We start from the raw sequence: 27609 nt of genomic DNA, 5'->3' as shown, positions 1-27609 counted from the left end.
AAATGTTTTCTTTTCTAGTCTCTACGATATGATACCAGCTACTTTGTTGAGTATTTTGCCTTGGATCTCCTGATGGAAAATGGTGAATGTTGTGGGGTCATTGCACTTTGCATAGAAGATGGATCGATACATCGTTTAAGAGCAAAGAACACTGTTATTGCCACTGGGTAATGTAATGGAAAAATGTTTTATAATGTGAGGTAGCATAATCTAGAAGCTAGAGGAGAAAAATACGGTTGTAGGCAAGGGTTCGAGTTCAAATTATGCTATTGGAACACTGTGACCTAGCACAATACGTATTACTTCATATTTCTTCATTTCCCTATCTGTTAAATGAGAATAATACTGCCTGTAGTTCAGTGGTTCCCAACCTTTTCTAGATGGGGACCCATTTTGACAATTCAGGAAGACTTGGTGACCCAAGGCAATTCAAAAACGGGGTGAGTAGGGAGGGCAGAACTACCTGGGGGAGACACTTGGCGATCCTTTTGAAATGTAATGGCGACCCATATTTGGGTCCCGACCCATAGGTTGGGAAACCCTGCTCTAGTTAAATCACTTTTTATCTTTTGGGTAAAAAAACAGAATACATGCAATTTAATTACTCTAATTAGTTTTAGTTCCATGCTTTAATATACTGCATTGATTGAAGTTTGAATTTTAAGGTTGAGTAATTTAAAAGGCTTTAAGTTATGAAGCTAGAGTCTGTGGAGGCAGTTAATGTAGTCTGTGAAGTGAAGGATAATCTTTAAATATTTTAGTTACATTGTACTTTCTTCTTTTACTTAAAATGCTAGATGTAAACTGGCTATGGCAGGAAAACATATATGTAGGGCCTACTGCAGGCCTGGGCAGAATATGGCCCATGGGCTGGATCCGTTTCGCCAAGCCACTGGCTCCGGCCCATGAACGCTGCGAGGAGTGCCAGGCAGGCTTCCTGCTTGCCTCGCCTCACCCACACAAACCGCTCAGAAATGCAGCTGTGGGGCAGTTTTTCTTTAAAAACTGTGAGTCCGGAGGGGAGGGGAGAAGCTTCAGGAGTTGCTTCTACCCCCAGCACAATGCCATTGACTGGTTTCTAGCCAGAAACTGGCCAATGGGAGCTGCCCATTTAAATAGTAGGCAGCCATGAAGCACAAGGTGCTCCAGAGCACATGGCTGCGGCCTGTGCAGGGGCGGAGCAGGCAGGGAGGATGATTCGGGAACTGCTGCTGGCTGGTAAGTCTCCTGACAGAGCCTACCTCTGGCACCCCAATCCCTCCCTTCCCCAACCCTCTGCCCCCCTCCTATATCCATATTACCTCCCAGATCTGGCGCCCCAGTCCCCTGCCCCAGATCAGTCCCCTCCTGCCCTAGCTCACAACTCAAATTTCTGCATCCTTTCCTGTACCCCGATTCCCTCCACCCGTGTCCAGTGGATTCTATTGACAGTTTATGAAAAGAACTCTGGTTAGAAATTGTGAAGAAAGGGTAGTGCTATTGCTCTGCCACCTGCTGGTCTCAAGTTATTTCTCAGATACTAATTGAGCTAGATCAGCAGTTCCCAACCTTTTCCAGATGGGCACCCATTTTGACAATTCAGGAAGATTTGGTGGCACAGGGCAATTCAAAAAATGTGTGAATGGTTCCTTAAGAGCCACCTGGGGACCCTTTTGAAATGTAAAGGCGACCCATAGTTTGGGAAACCCTGCGCTAGATGATGCTCTCTGTGGTCAAGTTACATAGCAGATAATCTATCAGTTTTGTTCACCGTTGATTCAATTTAAATGTGTGAATATCTTAATTGTGTGATAAATGATTACAGTGGCTGACTGAATGCTGTGTTGAAATTATCCTCTGCTTTAGTTGAATTATAAATCTGCATTGCACAAAGTGCAGTGAATAAGCTGAATATCCTAATGATATCTGACTGCTTCTCTACTGATTTCTTAAGGAAACTATTGCAGACAAATTTTAATTTTTGAAATGTTTTCTCTAGTGGATATGGCCGCACCTTCTTCAGTTGCACATCTGCTCATACCAGCACAGGTGATGGCACAGCTCTGGTCACACGAGCTGGCCTTCCTTGCCAGGACCTAGAATTTGTACAGTTCCATCCTACAGGTACAATATAACATTGGCTCTCAACCTTTCCAGACTACTGTATCCCTTTCAGGAGTCTGATTTGGTGTGCATACACCCACGTTACATTTCACTTGAAAACAATTAGTTTACAAAATCAGATGTAAAAATATAAGTGTCACTGCACACTATTACTCAAATTGTATACTTTCTGACTTTTACCATATAAAGCTATTGGAATATAAATATTGTACTTTTCAGTATATAGAGAAGTATGAATAGATAATTGTATGAAATTTTAGTTAGTTCTATCTTTGATAGTGCTTTTTGTGTAGATGATTGTTAAATCTAGAGAAAAATTTAGATGAGTTGATGTACAGTACCCAGGAAGGTCCCTATGTTCTCCCCTAGGGTATGTTTGTCCCTGGTTGAGAACCACTTGATTACAAGTCTAGGAAGGCAACCTTTGTTTTCCAGGAACTTAAAATATTCAGAAAGAACATCTCTGAAATATTAAGCCTCACAGTTTTACATTATTAAGATCTGTGGTGTGTTAAACAGCTTAAAAGCTTTACCACTTACCCTTACCACCTCTTTTCAGGCTACAGATTCTCATGCAAAAGTTAACATTGTAAGCAACTAAATGGAGCAAAGAATTTCCATTCATTGAAATTGTTTAGATGTTTTTGATATCTGCAATTGTGGTAGGAGAAATATAGATCCCTCAATTCAGGAGTCTTATGAAGTAAAGTGGGAGAAACTTTTACAATTGCATAGAAATGTACTTACGTACTTTTGGTACTTGCATTCCGTTAATTTTGGGCTTCAAATACTGTAACAAATCTCTCTCTATATAGTAAAGTTTTTTCCTGCGGGACAACAGGGTGATGTTATCACGTCACTCTGCATCCTGCCTCCTCCTTCCCCCCAGCTGAAGCTTGACCTCGCTGCTTCCTCTCACCACTTGCAATTGTTTCTTTAAACCAAGCACCTACTCACCTTCCTCTATCCCACCCCATAGGTTTTTCAGTGTCAAGAAACATGGCACAGTGGCTGGCAGACCCCACATTGCAGCTGTGATAGACCGGGGTGGGAGTGTTTGTGCAGTGCTTGGGACAGCAGCCTGGTGACAAGTACTAAGAGTAAGGCTCCTCTGCCACCAGGCTCTTGGGGAGCTGGAGCGTGGTGCCCGACTTCCTGGAATCCATCTACCCCCATGGAGACTGACCCCCTCTCCAGCAGCTGCACTTGCCGCAGCTGACAAAGCACCCGAGCCATCCGGGGAGCCATCACACTGGCCTGTAGGCTCTTTCCCTTCTGCTCTCGGTGGGTGGATGGCAACCCTGGGCTCTGTGGGTAGGGATAGGGCAGTGAGCAGCACAGGCAGGACTTCATGGGGAAGAGGTCGGGACAGTGGCCCTCACGCTGCTGCTTTTCCCACTTCAGCTGGCTGCAGTGCCCCAAAGCAGTGTGTGTGCACAGCACTACCTGTGCCTCCCTGGCCACCAGGGTTAGACCTGAGCCTGGCACACACCGCAGCTGGGAGAGGCGAGGTGGGGGGGAGGCATGGGGGAGAGAAGGGGCCTGGGCTGGCTGGGGAGTGGGGGGAGGGAGAAAGGGCCCAGGCTAGCTTGGCGGGGGGGGGGGAGGGGAGAGGGATGGAAAAGGGGTCCAGGCTCGCGGGGGGCAGGGGCCTGGACCATCAGAGGGAAGGGAGAAGAGAAGGGGCCTGGGTTGGCGGAGCCACAGCCCAACCTCCCCGGTGGCTGTGGGGAGAGTTGGGTTTGCCTAACCCCCACAAGAAGGGGGATTGGTGAGCATGGGGCGCAGCCCCCTAGTAATAATTTTATACATCAATTTATATTCACCTTTCAGAATTGTAATTTATTGCCTCCATTTGAGTCTTTCTTTAAAATAACAAATGAATTCTTCCTTTCATGTTTTAAATTTTAGATTGTACACTTTCATCTTATTTCTTTAGGAATTATCAACTGATTTCTTGACACTAATGCTTCCCAGAATTAAGAAACAAATTAATCAATACTGTATTTTTGAACTTTAAAGACATCCTAATAACTGAAGTCAGGGTTTTCATAGTTCAGGCCCCTGCACGTTTGCCTTTGTATTTTCCATGTTACATCCATTTCATTCATCAAGTATTCTGGAGGAAGTTTTAAGTATTAATATACATTATTTTCACAGTTGTGGGAAATTAAAGGGAATTTTGGGATTAGAGCAGGGCTGCAGGGGGCTCTCTCCATGGCCAAGGGGTTAGACGCACCCAGACAGAAGTTGTAGGAGACTCTGGTCCTGGTCTGGGGAAGAGAGATCCTTGGCCAGGGATGTTAAGGAGAGTGATGAACCCCCAGTTGTAGAGAAGGCCACACAGCTGCTGAAAGGTTCTTCCTTTGACAGTCCCAGTGCCCTCCAGTGAGTGAGCAGGCTTTGACCAGTGTTCCCTCTAAGCCCATGGTCACCAACCAGTAGATTGAGCTCTACTGATAGATCTTAGAGCCTCTGACAGGTGATCGTGACTGGCTGGCTAAGAGGCTATCAAGCACAGCACTTGAGCTGCACTCCCCCCACTGCCATGCTGCTCCTGCCCTCTGCCCTTGGAGCTCTCCCCTCCGCCCTCCCACCCAGAGCCTCCTGCTTGTAGTGCAGAGGAGGGGCACTGATGTCAGGGTGCCCCTTCCCACCATGTATTCTATCCCCACAGAACGGATGGGGGGCACAATAGGGCTTGGACTGTAGGGAGTTTGCTAGCTGCTTTTGAGAGTGGGGCAGGGCAGGGTGAGCCTACCTTAGCCCCACTGCACCACCACCCAGGAGCCACAAGAGGTATGAACCCCCTTCTGCACCCTAAACTCCTGTCCTAGTCCTGAGCCCCCTGGACTCAAACTCTTACACATTCTGTAACCTGAACCCTTTCCTGCACCCCCAACTCTGTGGTCAAGGCTCCGCTCAAAGCCCCTGACGCTCCAAATCCCTTAGTCCAAGACCAGAGCCTGTGCCCAAACCCATCTGCCCCTACCTGGTGAAAGGGAGGGAGGATGGAGTGAGCAGGGGCAGGACCTCGGAGAGGAGAGGCATGAAGGAGGAAGAGCAAGGGTATTTGGGTTTGAGCTATATCCTGGGTTGCATTTACATTCAAAAAGTGATCTTGGGCTTAAAAAGGTTGGAAACTGCTGCTCTAAGCTGTGTGGTGGCACAGCTTCCCAGGGCTCCTTGCATGGAGCTGACTGACTAATTAATCACCTGTGAAGCTCTGCTGCCAGGCAGCTTAGAGAAAACACTGACTGGATCCTTGCAGGTGCAAGGTATGGAGAAAACTCTGGTGATGGCAGAGAGAGCAGAAGCAGTTGGTGAGGGCCATGATGACTAACCCACAGCCATAGGGAAGTCCAACCCAGCTGCTTAGTGGATTCTGTCTGAAAGCAGCCTCTGTGCTCCTAGCAGTTAGCAAGTGGAATCATAACATCAGGACTGTAAAAATTGCCTATATGATTGCAGGGCCTACAACATGAATTCCTGTGGGTGCTATGTGAGAGGGAGGATGTGTTTGAGACTGTCATCTATTTATTTTCCATTAATTTCTATTAGGAGAAGCCCACCTTTATGGACAACTATCAATTTAAATTGCATCCTGCCAGGCCTGTCATAAGTTTATTGTTGTGCAGTTTGTGTGATTTCAGAAGGTGTGGGGACATAATTACCAAGTAAATTGGCTAGATATCTGAATTGTAGTGAGAGTGGGAAGGGGAAGATGTATTGAAATATCATGACGTCTTCCAGCAATTGTTCATTTTTAGGGTAGGTGGAAATCTGTTGGACTGCTTCTTATATTGTAATTATAAAAATGTTTATGGAAGCTAAGAAACTAGGTGTTGGTGTTAAAGTGAAGTACAGTGTGTCTTTCGGATTATCCTTGTTATTTGTAGTAAAGAACCTGTATTTAACGTAGGGGTAATGAAGGCTAATGGTCCACATTGAAAAGTGAATGAGATATGGTTACTTGATCTTTGAATTTCTTAACTGTCAAAGGTGTTATAACTACAATTTTCTGACTATTTCATTGTGTGGTGGTACATATAATATATATACACATGTATAACATTAATATTTTTTTTGGTCAAAGAATGTTAATTAAGCTTTTGAATTACCAAAACCAGTATTCCTTTAAATTTTGTAAATCAGTCAACACTGTCACTTCCCAGGATCACCCAGAGGAATGAAGAGGGTCTTGCTAAATTTGAGGGAAGAGAAGATAATACTGAGCTAAGTCTTTACTCCCTGGGTGATCCAGGGAGCCACAGAAGCATATCTGTTGCACTCCTCCTCCTTCCTTTTAGCTGTAAGGAGTAGAGCAGCAATGATGTGGAATTGCAGACTGTCATAAAATCAGTCCAAGGGTGGAATATAATAGAAAGCAATTTAAAATATTAACTTTATAATATTCAGAGGTGTAACAGTTCTCGTGGTAGCCAGTACTGTGAGTGACTTTATTATTCCCCGCTTCTGGGAAAAGGGACTGTCTTTTATTGTGCTGGGTGTCAGGTTTCTGACACCTTCAGCCTTTCAAACACATAAGCATTCTTCTCTGGGCTATGTCAGCCCTGTATTTACCTTGCTTGAACAGGTCATCACTAAGACACAATACCCCATGACTAATTTTTACTCCAAGTCCATAAAGCATACTTTCAGAATAAATACATTTTCAGTAAATATTACTTTTGTATACATCTCACAAGTATTGAGTCTTAACAAGTCAAACATTTCTGTAGATACCTTAGGGTACATCTAGACTACATGCCTCTGTGGACGGAGCCATGTAAACTAGTTTACCCAGCATAGTCAATGAAGTGGGGATTGAAATAATCCCAGCTTCATTAAAATAAAAATGGCCACCATGCTGTGCTGACGATCAGCTCATCCGGCACAGCGCGGTAGTCTAGATGCGGCATGGTCGACAAGGGAAGCCTTTGTTGACTGCTCTAGTATGCCTCGTGAAACGCTGCTGCGCTGTGCCAGATCACCTGATCGTTGGCACAGCGCAGTGGCCATTTTTATTTTAATGAAGCGAGGATTACTTAAATCCCTGCTTCATTGACTATGCCGGGTAAACTAGTTTACATGGTTTTGTCGACGGAGCCATGTAGTCTAGACGTACCCTTACATTTTACTGTTTTATAGATAAACATCCTATAAGATATTTTTGTCGGTCTGAAGTGAGAGCAGTTTGCAAAGAACAGGGGACCTTTTGCCAGAGATCTGTGTCACTTTTGTCTTATGGAATCCTCCGTATCTTTTAAATTAAATACTTTTGTTTTTACAATAACTTGATTACAAAATTATCTTGTAAGTATTTCATAACATTGCTGCTTCTTGCTTTGCAGGCATCTATGGTGCTGGCTGTCTTATTACAGAAGGTTGTCGTGGTGAAGGAGGTATTCTTATTAACAGTGAAGGTGAAAGATTTATGGAGAGATATGCGCCTGTTGCAAAGGACCTTGCTTCCAGAGATGTTGTGTCTCGTTCTATGACGATTGAAATCCGCGAAGGAAGGTTTGTTTAATTTTTCAGTGACATAAGTTTTTGTATTTGGTAAAAGCAGATAGGGAGTTGCAATAGTTCATGGAAGATTTTTGATCATCTCGAGCAGCCATGTTAAACTGGTAGAAGGCTGAAGATTTTACATATATTTTAGGCAAAAATCTTGATCCCTTTTAAAAGGGTAATCAGAAAAGTTCTCTAGTCTTTTTTGTTTTAGTAAAATTAAAGCTTTAAGCCAGATTTTCAAAAACACTCAGAACGCATCAGCTCTCATTGGAGACAGCAAGAGCTGCTGTGCTCTTGAAAATCTGGCCCATACCTGTTTGATATTTTTCTGAAGTCAAAAGATACCACAGATGTTCTTAACATTCACCTGATGATTCACTAGATAATTTCTAAATGGTCTGATAACTGTAATCTACAAATTGTAAATTGCTGTAACATCAACATCTTTGCAGGACACTAGGAGACTTCATATTAAAGTTGTTTTAGAAATTCATTTAAAATACAGGAATTTCATAATTATGGTAGGAAAGACAGTAGAATGGGGAACATTTTACGTGTACTAAGGTTGGGGAAGGAGGTCAGTTATTGATGCTCTTCTGTGCTTCCAGATGCATCAGTTTTCTAAATAGGATGCATCTGTAAGCGCGTGCGCGCGCACACACACACACACATTTGGTTGTGAATATCTGTTTTGAACTCCCAAATGATTATTCAAAGCAGAAATAAAATGACTTAAATTCTGTTTTTCTGGTGTTTTTTGTGGTTCATGTTACCATGCAGATGACTGGATAAAATTGAAGTCTTTATATATAGTGTCTAGATAATATGGTCAAGATACTTTAGAAATGAGTGCTTTTATATAGGGGAAATTCTGTGGAGAGCAGTATTCCAACCTTTCACTCCTATTTCCTTTCACATTAGGGGTTGTGGCCCTGAGAAAGATCATGTATATTTGCAGTTGCACCATTTACCACCACAACAGCTAGCAATGCGCCTCCCTGGAATTTCAGAAACAGCTATGATATTTGCTGGTGTGGATGTCACAAAAGAACCTATTCCTGTTCTTCCTACTGTGCATTACAATATGGGAGGTATTCCTACTAACTACAAAGGGCAGGTAACTATCATAGATCAGTATCGTGAAATCTTGTTTTCTCTAGTAGAAATGAAATATTGGGTTCCTTATAAAATTAGTCTGAAGTGAGCTTGCTACTAAATTTATATGTACAAGTATGTTAAATGATATAATATTAAGATAACTTGAAAAAGTTATAACTTTGTTTGTCTTGTAAACAAGTTGTCACAGCATTCTTGGGATGTTTGCATAGGGATGGAACTCCAGAGACAATATGCAAAATATGAAATGTAGTCTTTTCAATATGCATTAAGTATACAGGCGTTCTTTAAACTGTCCATGTGAAAGTTTATTCAGACGAGGGTAATACTGTATAGGTAAAAATGGCTGTATAGATGGGCTTGAACTATAAATCATTAAAGGTTTAGGTGATATGGATTATTAGCTCCATTACTGCATTCTCTGCACTAAAATTGGTAACTTAAGTTCACTGCTGTGTAAATACCAATTTTAATGGCAACCAGTCCCTGTGTCAGGCTGAGCGAATCTGAGAATTTACCAGTCTGATTTCTTGGATTAGTTTATTTAGATCAGTTTTTAAAATAAATATAAAATTCTGCCTTGTCAACATGGTCTGGCATTATAGAGTCCAATTTTCTTCCCACTCTGCTCTGAATTTTACTACAAAAATATTTTGGTGAGCCATGCTGCTTTGTCTCACATTGATGCCGGTAAAACATCATAATTAACAAGGCTCGACAAATCACTGTTTCTACTCGCCCATGGTGAGTAGATTTCATCCGGTCACCCCGTTCACCAGCGGCGTGCGCATGCACAATGCGGGTCTTGCGCATCCGCAGCACGGAGCTGGCTAGTAGATTTCGCCCCGTTTGTCAAGCCCTGATAATTAAATTGCATAAAAGAATGTGATATTTTCAGTTAATAAATTATTTTCATGGTGTTCCCTTTCCCACCTTTAAATTGGTTGCTTACTATTTGAACTGACTTTGTGCTTTCAAGATAAATAACTGATATTCAAATACAATGAAACTTTGATGCTGTACTACAAATCTGTTACATATTTTGAAGAGTGAGTTTCTGGATTTATTAGTGCCAAATAGTCATACTTCATGCTTTCCTACAGATACCAAATTTTTCATAAAATCCTGCCACTTAAATTTGCTGAATGCACTACTTTTTACACCAGAATATGCTGAGTGAAAGATTTAAATAATTATTTTGTTTTCCATCAGAAAAAAGTCCTGGCTATTATGAGTAGAGTTCATCAAAATATTTGCTAACAAAATTAACATTGAGTCACCTATTCTACTGTAATTTTAGTGCAAAGAAAAGTTTTACTGTTGCAAATCACAAAATAATTCAAATTAATTACAGAAAGAGTAATGAAAGCTTTACAGGTTTCTGATTTCAAATTTACTATATATGGTAAATCAATAAAATGAATCTTTGAAGTTGAATTTTGCAGGATTTCAAAACTCTTTTACCTCTTGCAAGTACATGAATAAAATTTTCTATTACGTATATTTAATTTCTTGAACTTTCCTATGTTAATTTAGGCAATAAGATTTTGCCCAGACAAAAACGGGCCTCATCTGCTAGTGATCCTTATTTTACAGATGGTTTTGCAAACATGTTGAGTGAATTTCTTTTGAAATTACAGGTAATTACACATGTGAATGGCAAAGATCAAGTTGTTCCAGGCTTGTATGCTTGTGGTGAAGCAGCTTCTGCATCTGTTCATGGTGCTAATCGACTTGGAGCAAACTCTCTCTTGGACTTGGTGGTCTTCGGTCGTGCTTGTGCCCTTACTATTGCAGAATTATGCAAGCCTGGTAAGACTGTTCAAGTTTAACTCCTTAAATATTGTCAGAACAAATTGTTATCAATTCCCATCCTCTAAAAGGCATTCTATTACTTTATATCTTTACATCTTAGCAAGTAATTATAGGGTTAATAGCTAGACTATTGAAAATATAAAGCTATTGCAATTTTCTATTGTTGCTGTACATAATGTGCAGTGTTACTAACGTCAAGAATTCACCATACTGCATTAGGGATGTTAAATTTAGATTAATAAACTAATCAAATTGTTGATGGGATTTCCATCAACTATTCAATTACTCTACAAGAGCGCCTCCGCCTTTGAACTGTAGCAAGAGTCCTTCTGAACTCTTGCTACAGTTCAAAAGTGGAAGCCGTGCAGGGAATTCAGGGCTTCCTTTAGAAATGGGGCTCTTGTACATTTCAATAGCAGAATTGCAGCAGAAGCAGCGTGAGCAGAGGCTGCTTCAGTCCCCACTCATGCCATTCCCTGCTGTGACTCTACCTACCCTGCCCTCCGCAGAGATGGTGCTGGGGGGAACTGGCTTTTAAGCCGGATCTCCCCCACACCAGCTCCGGCTTCTCTCCTCCCTCCCCCTCTTCCCCCCCATTGCTGTCTCTCTCTGATAGAGGCAGCAAAGTGGGGGGGGTGGGAAGTGACTCGTCACACAAACTTCTGCTTATCGGATAGTCGGCTAGTCTCATACGTCCCTATATTGTATCTAATTGTAGGGCAATATAATTCTGACAAAGCAATTGGACGATGTGATTGAGAGGATTTTCTTCCATACCAGAACAATTTAATACTACTGATGCTATCATGAGTTTTAAGAAACAAGGTCTTGGAGTGTACTACATTTTAAGATGGAAGATACAGTGCAAACTCACCTTATACTATTTGTTCTTACTTGAAACAAGTCTGAGATGATGACATTTGCTGCAGCCTTGCACGTATAACATGTTACATTTTAAAATGTTAACATAAAATTAATTCCTTTAGGTGCATGTCAGATGGCAACATATCTGATACTTTAGAAAGCAGTTTACAGAATGACTTAATACTTAGATCTTTCCACTGTAACTTCTGTTGTTCTACTTTTATATAAAAACATGAGCTCATTCTAAAACGGTTACCGTGGGTTTTGATTTTAATAACTTCTGATTTTTATGGATCAGAAGAACACTTTATTTTAGTTTATTTAAAAAGGTTAGCATAATGCCCCTCATTTCTGGTTAGTTTACATGTATAAATAAAATCTGTATCTAAAACAACATCCACTTACCTCTCTTCAGCCCTGTCCCACTAGGTATGTGGGCCAAGATATAGAAGGAATGTACTCTCAAACTAGGAATCTTAGTTGGATTAACTCTTTTATTAGAGAGGCTTTATTAATATTAGCCAGGGAGAAGAAACGGGATTTAAATATTGTATGATAGGCTCACTTCCTATGCCTTTCTGAAATTGGGAACAATATATAGTCATGAAACTCTAAGCATTAAGGTTGAGATAACTTAAATCATAATAGAACACTTTACATTTTCAACCAAAAAACAGATCTCTTATATCAAAATTAAATCAGAGATTCCTTTTCCCATGACCAGCGCTGACCTTAACTCTTGCCACTCATCCTCCCCATTGATAATTCTTCAGTACAAATATACATATTTCTCTGAGAACTGTGAGTCTGTCTACTAGGTATAGGCTTGAGATCTTTTCCCCACATCTTTCTTGTCAACAACGATAATCACTGCATTTTCTCTGTATATGGAGTAGATGTGACACTCCATCCTTATTTACCACTTCAGTTGGGCTGTACCACTCTTGTTCCCTCAGTATGAGTTTGAGTCTACACACATCATTTAAGTGCTACAGATCAGTTTGTGCCCAAATATGCTTGTGTGTGTCCTGTAGCCTACATTAACTTCTACAGCAGCGGTGGCCAATAACTTTTGATGGGGGGTGTGACGTAGTGGGGGTACTTGCTGGGCTGTGGTGACCTCTGTTGTCTGGAGCAAGACCCAGCAGGGAAAACCTCACTAGGCAGAGGTAAGGACAAACTGGTTGAACCAGTGGCCAGACACCCCCCATGGAGAGGAACAAAGGAAGGTGAATGCGGCCCTGGCTGGGGGGCAGGGCTGGAAGTGGGTTAGTTGGCTGGTGGCTGTCTGGGAGGATGGATGAGACAGCCTAGGGAGAGGAGCTGGAGTTTAGGGGCCCAGTCTCCCCCATCTCAAGGGGGCCTGAGGCCTCCTAGCCCAGTTCCTGTAACCAGATTACATCTGTGCTGCGCTGTGCTGGAGGAGCAATAAACCACCCTCAATTCCACTGGCTGGTACTGTCTGTTTGTGCCATTTCGGGGTGCAGGAGACGGGGAACCCCCAACGTGCCGTCACAGGGGGCCACTCCAAGATTTTGAAAAGTGGTCAAGGATTGCACTCTTCCATGATATTCATGGAGACATGGGTTTTGGAATGGAGGTTGGGTGCAAAAGGGAGCTTTGGGTAAGGGACTGGGGTGCAGGAGGGAGACTGGAGTCTGGGAGGGAATTGGGATGAAGCAGGCAGTTGTGACCTAGGGCAGGAGACTGGAATGCAGGGGTTTGGGATGTGACCTAGGGTGGTAGGAGATTGGGGTGCCAGGTCTGGGAGGGGGTATGGGTGTGAGAGGGGGACAGAGGGTTTGGGTATGTTGGGGGGGGCAGAGAGTTGGGGCAGGAAAGGGCTGGGGTGCCAGAAGCAGGCTGTGGCCAAGAGACTTACTTGTTAGCTGCCAAACTAGCCTGCCTGCCTGCCTGCCTACAGAGCTTAAAATGTTTCCCAGCCTGCTTGACTGGCCATGTGCTTCATGACTGTCTGAGCCCAGGAGAGGGGGCATGGTTCTTCTTAGCTGCCTGTTATTCTAACATGCAAGTTGCATTGGCTGATTTCTGCTAGAAACCGGCCAATGGGAATGTGCTGGGGGCGGGGCAGATCCTAAAACTGCTCCGCTGCTCTCCAGTTTCAAAACAGAAACAGAGCCCTGCAACTACTTTTCTGCATGGCACGCGGGGCAAGCAGGAGGTCCTGTCTCTGTGGGCCGGATCCAGTAGCTTGGTGGGCCGGATGCGGCCCGCGGGCCGTACTTTGCCCAGGCCTGTTCTACACCCTGGGATTATCAACTGTAGATCCCCCTTGGGACCTAATACAGAATGTAAATGGATAGATATTTGGCATAGGATAGCATACTTCCATAGTATTGATAAAACTTGGTTTCCTCTTTGGTTACAGCCACTTCCTGAGTTACGACCACCTCCACTTATGACCAAAGTAGTCGTAAATGCGGATCCGAGTTATGAACAGCAATCCGCACTTACGAACTGCGCGGTCTCTATGTAACTCTATGGGATCCGAGTTACGAACACTTCGAGTTACGGACCAAGTGTTGGTCCATAACTTGTTCGTAACTCGGGGAGCGGCTGTATTGATGAGGTCTTCTTTGACACAGTGTGAAGTGTTATCAAGGATAGTGTGAGTAAAGGCTGGAATTTTTACTGTTGTCTTACTTCTGAGCTTAACTATCTTAACATTCTATTTACACTTTTATTTAAGTTAAATATATTTTCAGAATTACAGTAGAATTAACACTAACATTTAAACCATTTTCAAGCTGTAAAACATTGTATACTTAATGGTAGTGTGGAAAGTCTGTTCTGAAATGTTTTGGTTCAATTATGCATCCTGACTTACCGCCTGTGATGCAAAACATACAAAAATGTATGTTCGACAGCATAGTTAATATATTGCACTCTGGTTCCTTTAATCCCAGAGTTCTCTGTAAACATAAATGAACTGAATATACCCATCCCCATGAAGCAGGTAAGTAGTAGCTGCACTTTCCGGGTGAGGAAACTCAAGCATAGTACTGTTAGGCTGGAACTTGACTGAAGTCACATGAAGTTAGTGGCAGACAGGAATGGAACATGGGTGATCTCATTTTATACTCTCTCTAGCCACTAAACATGCTTCTAACAAGTTCCGGTGGAGAATAAACACAGAGAATTGATGAATCCTGAACTCATGTTTTCATATAAGCATCCCACATAATACAAGAAAAAGTACATGTGTCTTGCTTCATAAAAGTGTATTTTATCACTTTCCAGGTTCTATTGTTTATTCATAGACTTTTACTTTGATGTATTAAAATGAAGAAAAAACACTTAAAATAATTATTGCTTTGTAAGATTGTGAAAGCCTGAGGATCGTTAAATCTTGATCTTATTGAAATAATTGAATAAGAAAAATGAAGATATTTACCCTTCATAGGAGAATCAGTTCCCTCAATTAAACCAAATGCTGGAGAAGAATCTGTTGCAAAACTTGACAAACTACGATTTGCCAATGGAAACATAAGAACATCAGAATTGAGACTTAATATGCAGAAGGTAAGGACCTCAGTACCAGTGACTGGAGCATAATATCTTGAGTTGAGGTTGATATTTAAGATATACTGTGGATATTTATGAAAGCTAAGTTGATATTTAGTAAAATGAAGCTCAGGCTTTGGAAAACTGAAGTTTATCAATATCAGCCTTTTTTCTACACAAAGATCTTTCTGCTTGAATCACCTGCCCAAAAGATCACCCTTGTCCTTTAAATTAGGAAAAAGAAATGCCACTTGAAATCTCCAATGTTCCCTCAATTTACTCTATACCTAGATGGAAAAAAAATGTGCATTGAGGCATGAGCAGATGTGCACCTTCAATAGAATCAGAGCTGTGGGCGCTCTACTAATGAACTGAGCGGCATTTTAATCTGACTTGGGCAGCTGTCCAAGGGCTCAGATTATAGGGAATTCTATTCCTGTCTATTTGAAACAGTCATCCTCTTTTGATCTACTTTTTGTCTGATCTGATCAGATGCACCTTTCCCAATGAAATATTTTCATACTCACCAATGAAAATGCTCTGTTCTTGCTCTTTGGTCTATGCTTTAAGCTCAGCATCTGATAAATCATAGCGCGCACAAATTCTGAGATGTTGTGCATATATAAGGACTAGAGAGGAGGGTTGGGTTAAGGTACACAATTCCAGCTATGTAAAATACATAGCTGGAGTTGGTTTACCTTAAGATGTGCTTGGTGCCATCTTCACAGAAGGAAGACGACAGGAGTAAATGTTCCCATCAGCTTCCCTTCTCATGACTGGGACTGAGGGCATTGCTGACTGGAGCTGCCCTCAGCATTTGATTTATGGGTTTTAACTAGGCTTGCTAAACCATATGCCAGATTATCGGTCTCTAGCACGGCAAGTGAAAATGTGGCCTTTAATCTGTTTTCCAGAAGCCAAATCTATAACTATGTTTTTATAAGTGTTTAGACAAGACTTAAGTGATTAGTTTGCAAATCATTATATATGGATCTGATTGGTAGCCAAGATTACTTCCTGAAGGAAACACCTAGCTGTAAAAGTGAAATATAAACAAGGTGAATGAGGTAATATCTTTGATTAGACCAAGAAAAATATTGCATTGCCAACCTCATCTCTCTAGTATCCTGAGGCTAACATGGCTATAACTACACTTCATGCATGAAGTGAAATGTAGTAAGACAGCCACTTCAACAGTTTTAGGAACACGGGAGCTGATACTAGATGTGACTTGTGGTCCATTTAGTCCTGTATTCACTTCCAACCATATTTTATCATTTAGAGGAAGATACAAGAACCTTGCAGTAAACATGTGATGTAATTTCTACCTACATTAGGCCTTGCCATGATCTCTACTAAAGATTGGATTAAAATCTGAAGCGTAAGATTTAATCTCTTCCAAATGTTTTTATAAGTGGATATTCTTGTTATCCATACATATGTCCTTTCCTTTTCGGAATTTTGCTCACTATTACAATGTGCTGTAATAGTGAGTTCCACAATATAATTATATGTTGTATTAAAAAAAAATCCTTCTTACCTGTGTTGAATACCCCCTTTTTTAATTTCATGCAATGCCTTCATTTAATTTTCTTATTAATTATAGCAAAATCTAGAGAATTGATGCTGAACACAACATGAAGCTAAACTTCCAAGAACTTTAATCCACCTTAACTAACAGCCTAGAGATCATTCCATGTTGAACTTGTAGAGAGAGGGTATCCAGTTACAAGCAAAAATGTGGGCCAAGTGAGTTTAAGCCCTTTTAGAAATAATTTAGGCTACAATCATAACTTCAATGAGTCATTTTAAAGTGCTTCTGAACCTCACTCAGCACAGAATTGACTTATACTCGAAATACAACAGTTCTTTTTGTAAGTTGAGTTCACTGTGATTCAGAAACTTTCATTGATTTAGTCAGGACCTCTTGAAAATTCTGAACATCACAAATTAATAATTGGAGATTGCAAATGCATCAAGCTTTATTTGATTCCAGTCAGGGGTTATAGCAAAACAGGTGACTTTTGCACCTAGAATCAGTATATGCTGTTCAGGGATCCAGTTTTGTGTATAAAGTGTTGGTACTTTACCCAAACCCTACCCACAATCTTAGAATAATTGGAGCTTTCTGTCATTCAGTTCTGCTCTTCCTAGTTAAACTCCTTTATAGTCTTCCCTATTACATTGTGGAATCCTGGTAGCTTTTACATTTTAGGACAGTAGTCCCCCAAGCTTTTCGGGCTTGTGCCCCCCTCCCTTTTCTTCCCAGAACTGAGAATAGAGACATGAGACCAGGGGAAAATGCAGACATGGATAAGGGGGCTGAGGGCCAGGTCTGGAGCCAGACTTCAGTTGGGGGCAGAGGCTTCGGAAAGGTTTGGAGCAGAGCTGGGAGTAGAGTGGTGCTGTGTGGCTCTACTTTCCTACTGGTCCAGGCCCTACTCATAGAATCATAGAGCTGGAAGAGACCTCAGAAGGTCATCAAGTCCAGCCCCCTGCTCTAGGCAGGACCAATCCCAACTAAATCAACCCAGCCAGGGCTTTGTCAAGCTGAGACTTAAACACCTCTAGGGAGGGAGACTCCACTACTTCCCTAGGTAACCAATTCCAGTGCTTCACTACCCTCCTAATGAAATAGTTTTTCCTAATATCCAACCTGGACCTCTTCCACCTCGACTTGAAACCATTGCTCCTTGTTCTGCCATCTGTCACTACTGAGAACAGCCTCTCTCCATCCTCTTTGGAACCTCCCTTCAGGAAGTTGAAGGCTATCAAATCCCCCCTCACTCTTCGCTTCTGCAGACTAAACAGACCCAACTCCCTCAGCCTCTCCTCATAAGTCATATGCTCCAGCCCCCTAATCATTTTGGTTGCCCTCCGCTGGACCCTCTCCAGTGTGTCCACATCCTTTTTGTAGTGGGGGGCCCAGAACTGGACACACTACTCCAGATGTGGCCTCACCAGAGCCGAATAAAGGGGAATAATGACATCTCTGGATCTGCTGGCAATGCTCCTCTTAATGCAACCTAATATGCCATTAGCCTTCTTGGCTACAAGGGCACACTGTTGCCTCATATCCAGCTTCTCATCCACTGTAACCCCCGGGTCCTTTTCTGTAGAACTACTACTTAACTGGTTGGTCCCCAGCTTGTAACTATGCTTGGGATTCTTCCGTCCCAAGTGCAGGACTCTGCCCTTGTCCTTGTTGAACCTCATGAGATTTCTTGTGGCCCAATCCTCCAATTTGTCTAAGTCACTCTGGACCCTATCTCTGCCCTCAAGCATATCTACCTCTCCCCCTAGCTTAGTGTCATCCGCAAACTTGCTGAGGGTGCAATCTATCCCCTCATCCAGGTCATTAATAAAGATATTGAACAAAACTGGTCCTAGAACCGAACCTTGGGGCACTCCGCTAGAAACCGACCGCCATCCTGACATCGAGCCCTTGATCACTACCCGCTGGGCCTGGCCTTCTAGCCATCTTTCTATCCATCTTACCGTCTATTTATCCAAACCACATTCCCTTAACTTGCTGGCAAGAATATTGTGGGAGACCATATCAAAAGCCTTGCTAAAATCAAGGTATATCACATCCACTGACTTTCCCAGGCCCACAGAGCCAGTTACCTCATCATAGAACCTAATCAGATGAGTCAGGCACGACTTGCCCTTTGTGAATCCATGCTGACTATTCCTATTCACTTTCCTCTCTTTTAAGTGCCTCAAAATGGATTCCTTAAGGATCCCTTCCATGATTTTTCCAGGAACCGAGGTAAGACTGACCGGGCTATAGTTTCCTGGATCGTCCTTCTTCCCCTTTCTGAAGATGGGCACTACATTTGCCCTTTTCCAATCATACGGGATTTCTCCTGATCTCCACGACTTTTCAAAGATAATGGCCAAAGGCTCCTCAATGACATTTGCCAACTCCCTCAGTACTCTCGGATGCATTAAGTCCAGACCCATGGATTTGTGTACGTTTAGCTTTTTTAAATAGTTCCTAACCTGTTCTTTACCTACCAAGGGCTGTCCATCTTCATCCTATCTTGCGTCACTTAGCGTAGTAGTCTGGGAGCCCACCTTGTCCGTGAATACGGAAGCAAAGAAAGCATTGAGTACTTCAGCTTTCCCCACGTCATCTTTCACTAGGTTACCTCTTTCATCTAGTAGGGGCTGCACACCCTCTCTGATCACCACCTTCTTGTTAACATGCCTGTAGAAACCTTTCTTGTTATCCTTCACATCCTTAGCCAGTCGTAATTCCATTGTCGCCTTCCTGATAACCCCCGGCATCCTCGAGCTATACATTTAAACCCCTCTCTGGTCATTTGTCCAAGTTTCCATTTTTTGTAAGCTTCCTTTTTGTGCTTAAGTTCACCAAGGATTTCCCCCGTAAGCCAATCCGGTCTCCTACCATGTTTGCCTCTCTTGCTATGCGTCAGGATGGTTTCTTTCTGTGCCTTCAATAAGGCTTCTTTAAAATACTGCCAGCTGTCCTGGACTCCTTTCCCCTTCATGTTAGCATTCCAGGGGATTCTGCCCATCAGATCTCTGAGGGAGTCAGTCTGCTTTTTTGAAGTCCAAGGTGTATATTTTACTACTCTTTTCTTCCTTTGGTCAGGATCCTGAAATCTACCATCTCATGATCACTGCTTCCCAGGTTGTCACCCACCTCCACACTTCCCCTATTAGTTCCTCCCTGTTTGTGAGCAGAAGGTCAAGCTGCGCACGGCCCCTGTTGTATCCTTCAGCACTTGTCAAGAAGTTATCCCCAACATTGTCCAAAAACTTCCTGGATTGCCTGTGTACTGCCATATTGGTTTCCCAACAGATGTCAGGGTGATTAAAGTCCCCCACGAGAACCAGGGCCTGCGATCTAGAAGCTTCTCTTGGCTGTCCAAAGAAAGCTTCATCTACCTGATTCTGTGGCCTGTAGCAGACACCAACCACAACATCACTGCTGTTGTTTGTGCCTTTAAACTTAACCCATCGACTCTCAACAGGTTTTTTTTCCCTCTTTATACTGGAGTTCAGAGCAATCGTAGTGCTCTCTTACATATAGTGCAACTCCTCCCTCCTTTTCTTCCCTGCCTGTTCTTCCTGAACAGTCTATACCCTTCCATGACAGTGCTCCAGTCATGCGAGTCATTCCACCAAGTCTCTGTTATCCCAATTAAATCATATTTCTTGGACTGGGCCAGTTCCTCCTGTTTGTTGCCCAGACTTCTCACATTAGTGTACAAAAACCTCAGGTAACCAGTTGATCACCCTATCTTCTCCATTTGCAACAGGGGTCCTCCTTTCTTGCTAGTTCCTCTCTGCATTTCTTCCCGGTATCCGACTTTCCCACTCCCCTCAGGGTTTTGGTCACCGTCCCCCGACGAACCTAGTTTAAAGCCTTCGTCACTAGGATTGTAAGCCTGCCCGTGAAGATGCTCCTTCCTCTCTTGGTTAGATGGATCCCATCTCTTCCTAGCAATCCTTGTGCCCGGAACAGAGTCCCATGATCGAAGAAACCAAATCCCTCTCTGCGACACCACCTGCGCAACCACGCATTTATGTCCTCAATTCGATGATCCCTGCATAAATATGTGGGGGATTGTTTGGCCCTTAGAACTTTTTCAGATTTCCTATTCAGAATGGAATCGTTGCATTATTTCACATACAGAATGGGTTTGCAACCACAATGACGGGAAATTATAAAAGAAAGCTTAATTCTGTAGAAACTGAGATTACAAAAGACATTCTAATGCCTTCCTTGAAACTTCTTACAGGTTTTGGAAGTATACTATTTTTTAAAACATTTTGGTGTCTTGTAGACAATGCAAAGCCATGCTGCAGTGTTCCGAACAGGTTCTGTACTACAGGAAGGCTGTGAGAAACTTGGCCACATTTATCGTGATTTGGATGACCTGAAGACATTTGACAGAGGTACAATTCTACAGTAGCTTGTGTGTTCATTTTGTTACCTGTGGGTGTACGTGTGTTTACTCAGTGTGGGGGCGCACTGTGTGTAAATCTCTACATTTCAAAGGTATTTTCAGTTACAATGAAGAGTTAATATAAAAATCAACTGACTTGAGCTGCAGTTTCAAAACTATTGTTGCAGTTGTCTTGACATTTGTGAATTTGCATGGAAACATTTTAAAGAGGTTCTGTTTGAATGTTTTATAGAATGCAAATGTAGATTAGAAAAAATCAGACGTGTAAATGTTAGTTAACTTACACAAACTAGAAAAAAACCTAACACTTTTCAATATAAGGAAAATATTATTCCTTCCCAGAAAACTTGTGTGTGTTCACCTCAAATATGCAGAAGGATATTAGTCTTAATTTATTATAAACAAATCCTGAAAATAGTATAATGTGTAAAGGTTAATCTATTCTTAACAATGTTCTGGTATATGTTTATTTGGGGAAAAAAGATACACAAATCCAGCTTTACTAAGCTCTCTAAGGAGGGTGTACACCTTTTCCTTTAAAAATAGGATACAACTCAAGAGTTTCTTAAATAATCGGTAAATTATTTTTTTCCTTTCCGCAACTTTTCTTTTTGTAGCTACTTGTAGAGATGGGCTTTGAACTGAACATTCTAAAAGAGGCTGTGTTACAGGCTGTAGTGATTGTTAGACACCAAGTTGAGGAAAAGCCTGTCTTACAATTTAAGATCTTATGGATGAATGACATGATATCAGCGTATTGGTGATCCCTGCAATTGGATTATACAGTTTCTTAAAAACGTAGCCTGTATCCACTGGATACCAGTAAAATTCTGCTGGAAAAACTTTTTTGCCCAGCTAGCTCCAAAGATTTTTTTTAAGTGACCTCATTTAAATTTGGAGCCAAGTTTTGTAAGCTGAAACAAACGCTGCTTGAGTATGAGGACAAAATTGTGTTTTGATGCATTACATGCAAGATTCAATCTCATTTTGGGCACATTTAGTCTTTAATAATTATTTTTGACTCAGATAATTAAGTTTGATTTCACAATTGTCTCTAGTAGTGGCAGGCACATGCCTCAAAACCAAAATATGCTACTTTTGCACAGTTAATCAGTATTATCAGACATGTTGCCTGTAAACCGTGCACTTGTGTGGCTGCTTAGGAGAGATTCCAGCAACAGCCAGTGATCAGCAGAAAGCTTGGTTTTCTCTTTCTGCTAGGGGCGCACACTTGCACATGCCTCAGTGCGCACACAGTTTATTCTGCACATGGATGGAAAAGAGGGAAAATTGATTGTCAGCTTATGAAAGATGCAAGACTGGCGAGAGATGTCTGCATGCTATGATGGAGATGCACTTTTTGCGTAGGAAAACATGTGTTGTGACTACAGTACTGTCTTCTAAGTACAGTACCAGCAAACAAAAGAGATTGATGAGAAGTACTTACACTTGTTGCTAAACATACTTCAATGTAGTGTAATGTCTTGCTAGGTATGGTGTGGAATACTGACTTAGTGGAGACCTTGGAACTGCAAAATTTGATGATTTGTGCTATGCAAACTATTTATGGTGCTGAGGCTCGCAAAGAATCTCGTGGTGCTCATGCCAGAGAGGACTACAAGGTGCTTGTGTACTTTAAACATGTTTCATAAATAGGGTTTTCATACATATGGGACAACTTTTCTTGGCAAACATATCTTGGTTTTAAATCACATATACTTGAGGTTGGGAGAAGGGTGAGGTTTCAGTTTGCATTGCTTATTCCTAAAACTCTAAAATTGATTTAAGATGCTTGAAAAAGTGTTCCTGATATTGACTTCAAGCTTGTAAACTGATTTGTGGCCTCAATGGTTTAAGTAAATCTAAATGACCCTTTCACACCCATTGATCAGTATCTCAGTAACCAGAATCAGCTGGGTATTGATGCAATAAACACAGCTTCTAATCAGTCCCACTGAATCTTACTTTTAAAATATTGATAAAAAGAATAGCTATGATATGGTCACTGGCTAGCAATAAAAAGATTGAAAACAGTGTACGCATTATAAGATAATGCACTCTAGAATTTCCACACAGTTACAATCCTACTTAACTTGCTGAAATTCTGCACTAATTTTGAAATAAAAACAGGAATTAACATAAAATGTAGAACAAAACTTAATCTGGTATTACAGCATTAATTTGGTATTACAGCAGTATAATTAGAAGTGACCTAATCTTGTTGGTAGTTAAATTCATTTGGAAAATGCAGTTTGTGATCTACTGCATAATACTTTCTTTTTACTGCTTAGGTAAGGGTAGATGAATATGACTTTTCCAAGCCAATACAAGGGCAACAGAAAAGACCCTTTGAAGAGCATTGGAGAAAACACACCCTTTCTTTTATGGATGCCAAGACTGGGACGGTATGTTGATTCTGGGGGTGGGGGGGGGGGGGGCTTTTGTCCCATCCTGTTTTTCAAGTGGAAATTGCATTAATGTAATGGAAGTTAGTTGAAATTTCTTTATGAAGTACCTCATTTAGTTAAATATAGTAAAACTCCAATAGTCTGGTGTCCAGTTGTCTGGTACTCCCAATAGTCGGGCAGTAACTGGAACGCGGAAGTGCTTCAGTCAGCCGCTCTCACGGCCGGGCCACTATAAACCGCATGCACACTCCCATCATGCGCCATTCCGCTCACAGTCCCCAGTGCACACAGCATCCAGCCTGCACTTGCTAGCAGTTGGCTGCTGAGCATAGGGAGCTGCCTTGGAACCCAGACATAAGGTTGGGGCAGAAGAGAGACTGGGTTACAGCAGGGAGGGGAGGAGTTTGGCTCTGGTAGAGGGGAGGGGAGGGGAGGTGAGAGAAGGGGGATTGGGTTGGGAGTATGCTCCTTTATAGTACCTCCAGGTACTCGGACATATCTGGTAATACAGCACCACCTGGGTCCCAAAGGTGCCAGATTAGTGGAAGTCTACTGTACAGTAGTATAATTTAGGAGTATAAGAACTAAATGTGCAAGATGAGAGCCATTCCTGAATTGCTTTGTAGAAAATTGATTTTGTACTTGGCTGGGAACTGGAATAGTTTTTCATCTTACAACAGGCTAGTTCATAATTCTTATTACACAGATGTGTGTGGTGATGCTTAGTATAAATAATTTACAGCTTTAAAAATCTCTGCTCTTACAACCCCCTCCCTATATGCACACTCCCCCTGCAAGGTGATCTACAGTACAGCTCTAATACGAAGTACTCAGGATCACCTCCCCTTCCAGGTGATTAACCTCCTTAAGTGCCAGAAGGGTGATTTGTTGAGTGACATGAGGCATTTTATTCCCTTGAATACAGACTGTGCCTTCAAATGCTCCAAGATGTTACTGGTAGGGAAGCAAGAAGGAACTTAGAAATAAATCTTACTTAGATCTGGAAAGAGGTGGGTTTTTTTTTCCCATTTGAGATGCTTTTGACTTAATGTTGCTTTTTGCAAGTTTTTTTTTGTCAATTTTCTAATTCTGAATATTGTGATGGAGCAGTAGTTGCCAGTATTTTCTATGACATAATTTGTGATTTCTTGCTCTTGTTTGCTTTAGTTAATACTGTCTTTTGTATCTTTAGGTTACTTTAAAATACAGACCTGTAACTGACAAAACTTTAAATGAAGAAGACTGGGCAACAGTTCCACCTGCTATTCGTTCCTACTAATAATGGTTAGCTATGTAAATCATGTAATAATGTATGTCTGCCAGATCTTAATGATATATGTAAACATAAGTATTCTCATTGAGAAAGCTACTGTCATATTAATGATGGCATTTGTCACTGATATAATAGGGATAGGCTGGCCATTGAGCAAAGTGCACACTGGTTCTCTTCCGTGCCTCTCAAAACATTTGAAGCGAAGATACAAAACTAATGCCAAAATAAAATCTAAACCAGCCCTATTTGTTACAGTATTTAGCTTTTGTGATCTCTTGTTTTTCTTCGTTGTGGAGCCTCTCTCATGGAAATAAACTCAATGCACTTATTTTGAATGTGTAATCTGTTTTTCTTAAAATGAAACAGAAATGGTCATCTGTAATGTGCTGTTTGAGACATGTATTTTGTGATTGGGGGATGAGATTTAAAGTTATGAGATTTAAAGTTAAGCTTCCAGAACAGTAACTGTGCCCTATTAATCATTACTTACTTATATTGTATTATAGTTACTGTGGGAAGTGTAGCTTTGAGTTTCTAGATCTAAGATTTAAAGCATCAATTACGATGTTTCATTAGTGTACAATAGGCTTTTATTTACTTGAACACTAGGTGGAGGATCTTTACCCAAAGAGCAAGTATGCCTTGTAGTAAAAATCAAAGATTAAAGAAACTCAACATTTTCTTACTCAACTCAAAACTGTTAGAAATATTTAAAGGCTTACAGATTACTCCTGTAGTCTACCATGTTCCTGATGAGAATGGATAAATTAGAGAGTTCACAAAAAAGGATGTTTTCTTCCTTTTCCTTCCAAGAAATAAATCAGATTTATAAAACAGGATTCATCCAAGCTTAACATTGTTACAGGACATACACTGCTGACAAAGCAGTGTAAAATGAATAGCACACATTACGTAATTTCATTTGTGCACAATACTTCTTGCATGCTAAGGGAGGAGAGATATCAAATGAATATTTAATTTAATATTGTTGAGTTACATATATTTGCATGAAAAATCTACTAAAGTTATGAAATGCTCCTTTACTTTTGATACCCAGCACACATCTTACACATAACTATCTGAAAATCACTGATCAAGCAGAAGGGCCATGCTCAATGGTAGGCAGGGCTAAAGGACTAAAACTCCAAATCCTGGGCTCAAATCCTCTCCTTCCCCAATGAACAATCCCTCTCCAGGGACATGCTGTAATGGATGCTTTTCTTCCTCTTCTCCCACAATACACCAACCGTACATCCTAAGGGCTAAGGGAAAGCCCACGGGTGCGGAGGAGCACTTGGATCCTACACAGACATCTCTTAGGGGAGGCTCTATTCATGCAGAGTCTCTACGGTCTAGTAAGAAAGACAGGATGGAAGATGAGAGGGTATGGGTAAGAGCAGATGAGAAACAAAACAGAGGCTAACACCTCTGCAAGTGGCAGACAGATCAGGAGGGACACTTTTCAAGTGCTTCTACACAAACGCTAGACGTCTAAATATTCAGCGGGTGAACCAGACTGCCTCGTATCAAAGAAGGATAGCGATACAATAGGCACCACGGAAACTTGGTGGAATGAGGACGATCAATGGGACACAGCCATACCCCGGGCAGGGATGCGAAGGACACAACAGGTCGTGCTGGTGGGGGAGCGGCACTATCCGTGAAAGAAAATGCAGAATCGAGTCAAGTAAACACCTTAAATGAACCTAAATATGCCACGCAATATTTGTGGGTAGCCATCTCCTGCTCCAAGAAGAAGAAGAGGATAGCCCTAGGGAACTATTATCCTCCACCTGACAAGGACAGCGACAGTGACTACGAAACGCTAAGGGAGATTAGCGAGGCTATCACCATAAAAACCTCAGTAATAATAGTTGACATGCCCCGCTATCCCCATATTGACTGGCTACACCTCACCTCAGGACGGGATGCACAGAGAACATTTCTTCATACCTTAAAAAGATTGATCCTTGGGCTACCTGGTTCCGGAATCCACAAGGGGAGAGGCAATTCTTGACTTGGTCCTAAGTGGAGCACAGGATCTGATCCGAGAGCTCAATAGAAACCGACTGCTTGGAAGTGGTGACCATAATGTCATCCAGTTTGACATCCCAGTGGCACTGAATTTCGGAAAGGGGAACTACACAGAAATGAGGAAGTTGCTTAAGCAGAAATCAAACCGGTACGGTGACAAAAGTAAAATCCCTGCAAGCTGCCCGGACACTTTTCAAAGACGCTGGAAGAGGGGCCCAACAACTTAAATGCGTCCGCCACATTAAAAACCACTCTAGCAGAACCACCAAGAAAAAGCAGCAGCGAGAGAAAGAGGCATCGTTCCAAAAAGAAGTGCAAGTTCAATCCTACTGAGCAAAGCAGAAAGGAGCATAAATGGTCCAATTACGTGTAAAAATAGAAGACGAAAAGCCAAAAGGAGTTTGAACAACAGCTAGCCAAGCAGCCAAAGAAAGAAATTGGGGAAAAAAAAAAAAAAAAAAAAAAAACCAACTCACACATTTGGCTAAGTACATCAGAAGCAGGAAGCCTGCTAAACAGCCAGCCAGCCAGCGGGGCCATTTGACCATCCAAATGCTGAAGGAGCACTCCGAGACCATGAGGTGCTCAGAGAAACTAAAGGAATTCTTCGCTTTCGTCTTCACAGCTGAGGATAGAGTGAGGGAGATTCCCAAAGCCGAGCAAATCTTTTGAGCTGACAAATCTGAGCCATTGTCCCTGACTGTTCCGAAACCTCCTCTAGTGACACCTCAAGCTGATCAAACTTCACGGTAACAAGTCAGCGGGACCAGACGCCATTCACCCAAGAGTTCCCAAAGAAGAAGAAGTCTAATGTGAAACTGCGCAAGTCTTCACTGGGGTTGGTAACCTAGCCTTTAAATCAAGCTTCTGTACCTAATGACTGGGAAGACAGCCAACGGGACCCACCCCTAGTTTTAAAAGGGCTCTAGAGGGCATTCTGGCAATTACACACGGTAAGTCTAACGTCGGTACCGGGCAAATTACTTGGACCCATGCTCAAGCATAAAATTGT

The 27609-nt window shown here is 41.9% G+C and overlaps 1 protein-coding gene across 1 annotated transcript; it reads left to right on the top strand.

Moving 5' to 3' along the window:
* LOC142826878 (succinate dehydrogenase [ubiquinone] flavoprotein subunit, mitochondrial-like) lies at window positions 1–24891 on the top strand. The gene is made up of 10 exons (XM_075919828.2): window positions 1–167; window positions 1979–2103; window positions 7458–7626; window positions 8542–8737; window positions 10377–10548; window positions 14840–14958; window positions 20760–20871; window positions 22374–22504; window positions 23174–23287; window positions 24483–24891. The coding sequence occupies exons 1-10, from the start codon at window positions 73–75 to the stop codon at window positions 24567–24569; spliced, it is 1320 nt and encodes a 439-aa protein (XP_075775943.2). The 5' UTR covers window positions 1–72; the 3' UTR covers window positions 24570–24891.
* Window positions 24892–27609: the final 2718 nt, after the last annotated feature.

The sequence above is a fragment of the Pelodiscus sinensis genome, chromosome 2, assembly GCF_052426305.1.
Source record: "Pelodiscus sinensis isolate ZL-2025 chromosome 2, ASM5242630v1, whole genome shotgun sequence".
Taxonomy (NCBI): domain Eukaryota; kingdom Metazoa; phylum Chordata; order Testudines; family Trionychidae; genus Pelodiscus; species Pelodiscus sinensis.
Note: the sequence above shows the minus strand (reverse complement) of the source record. Positions and strands in the feature narration are given on the sequence as shown.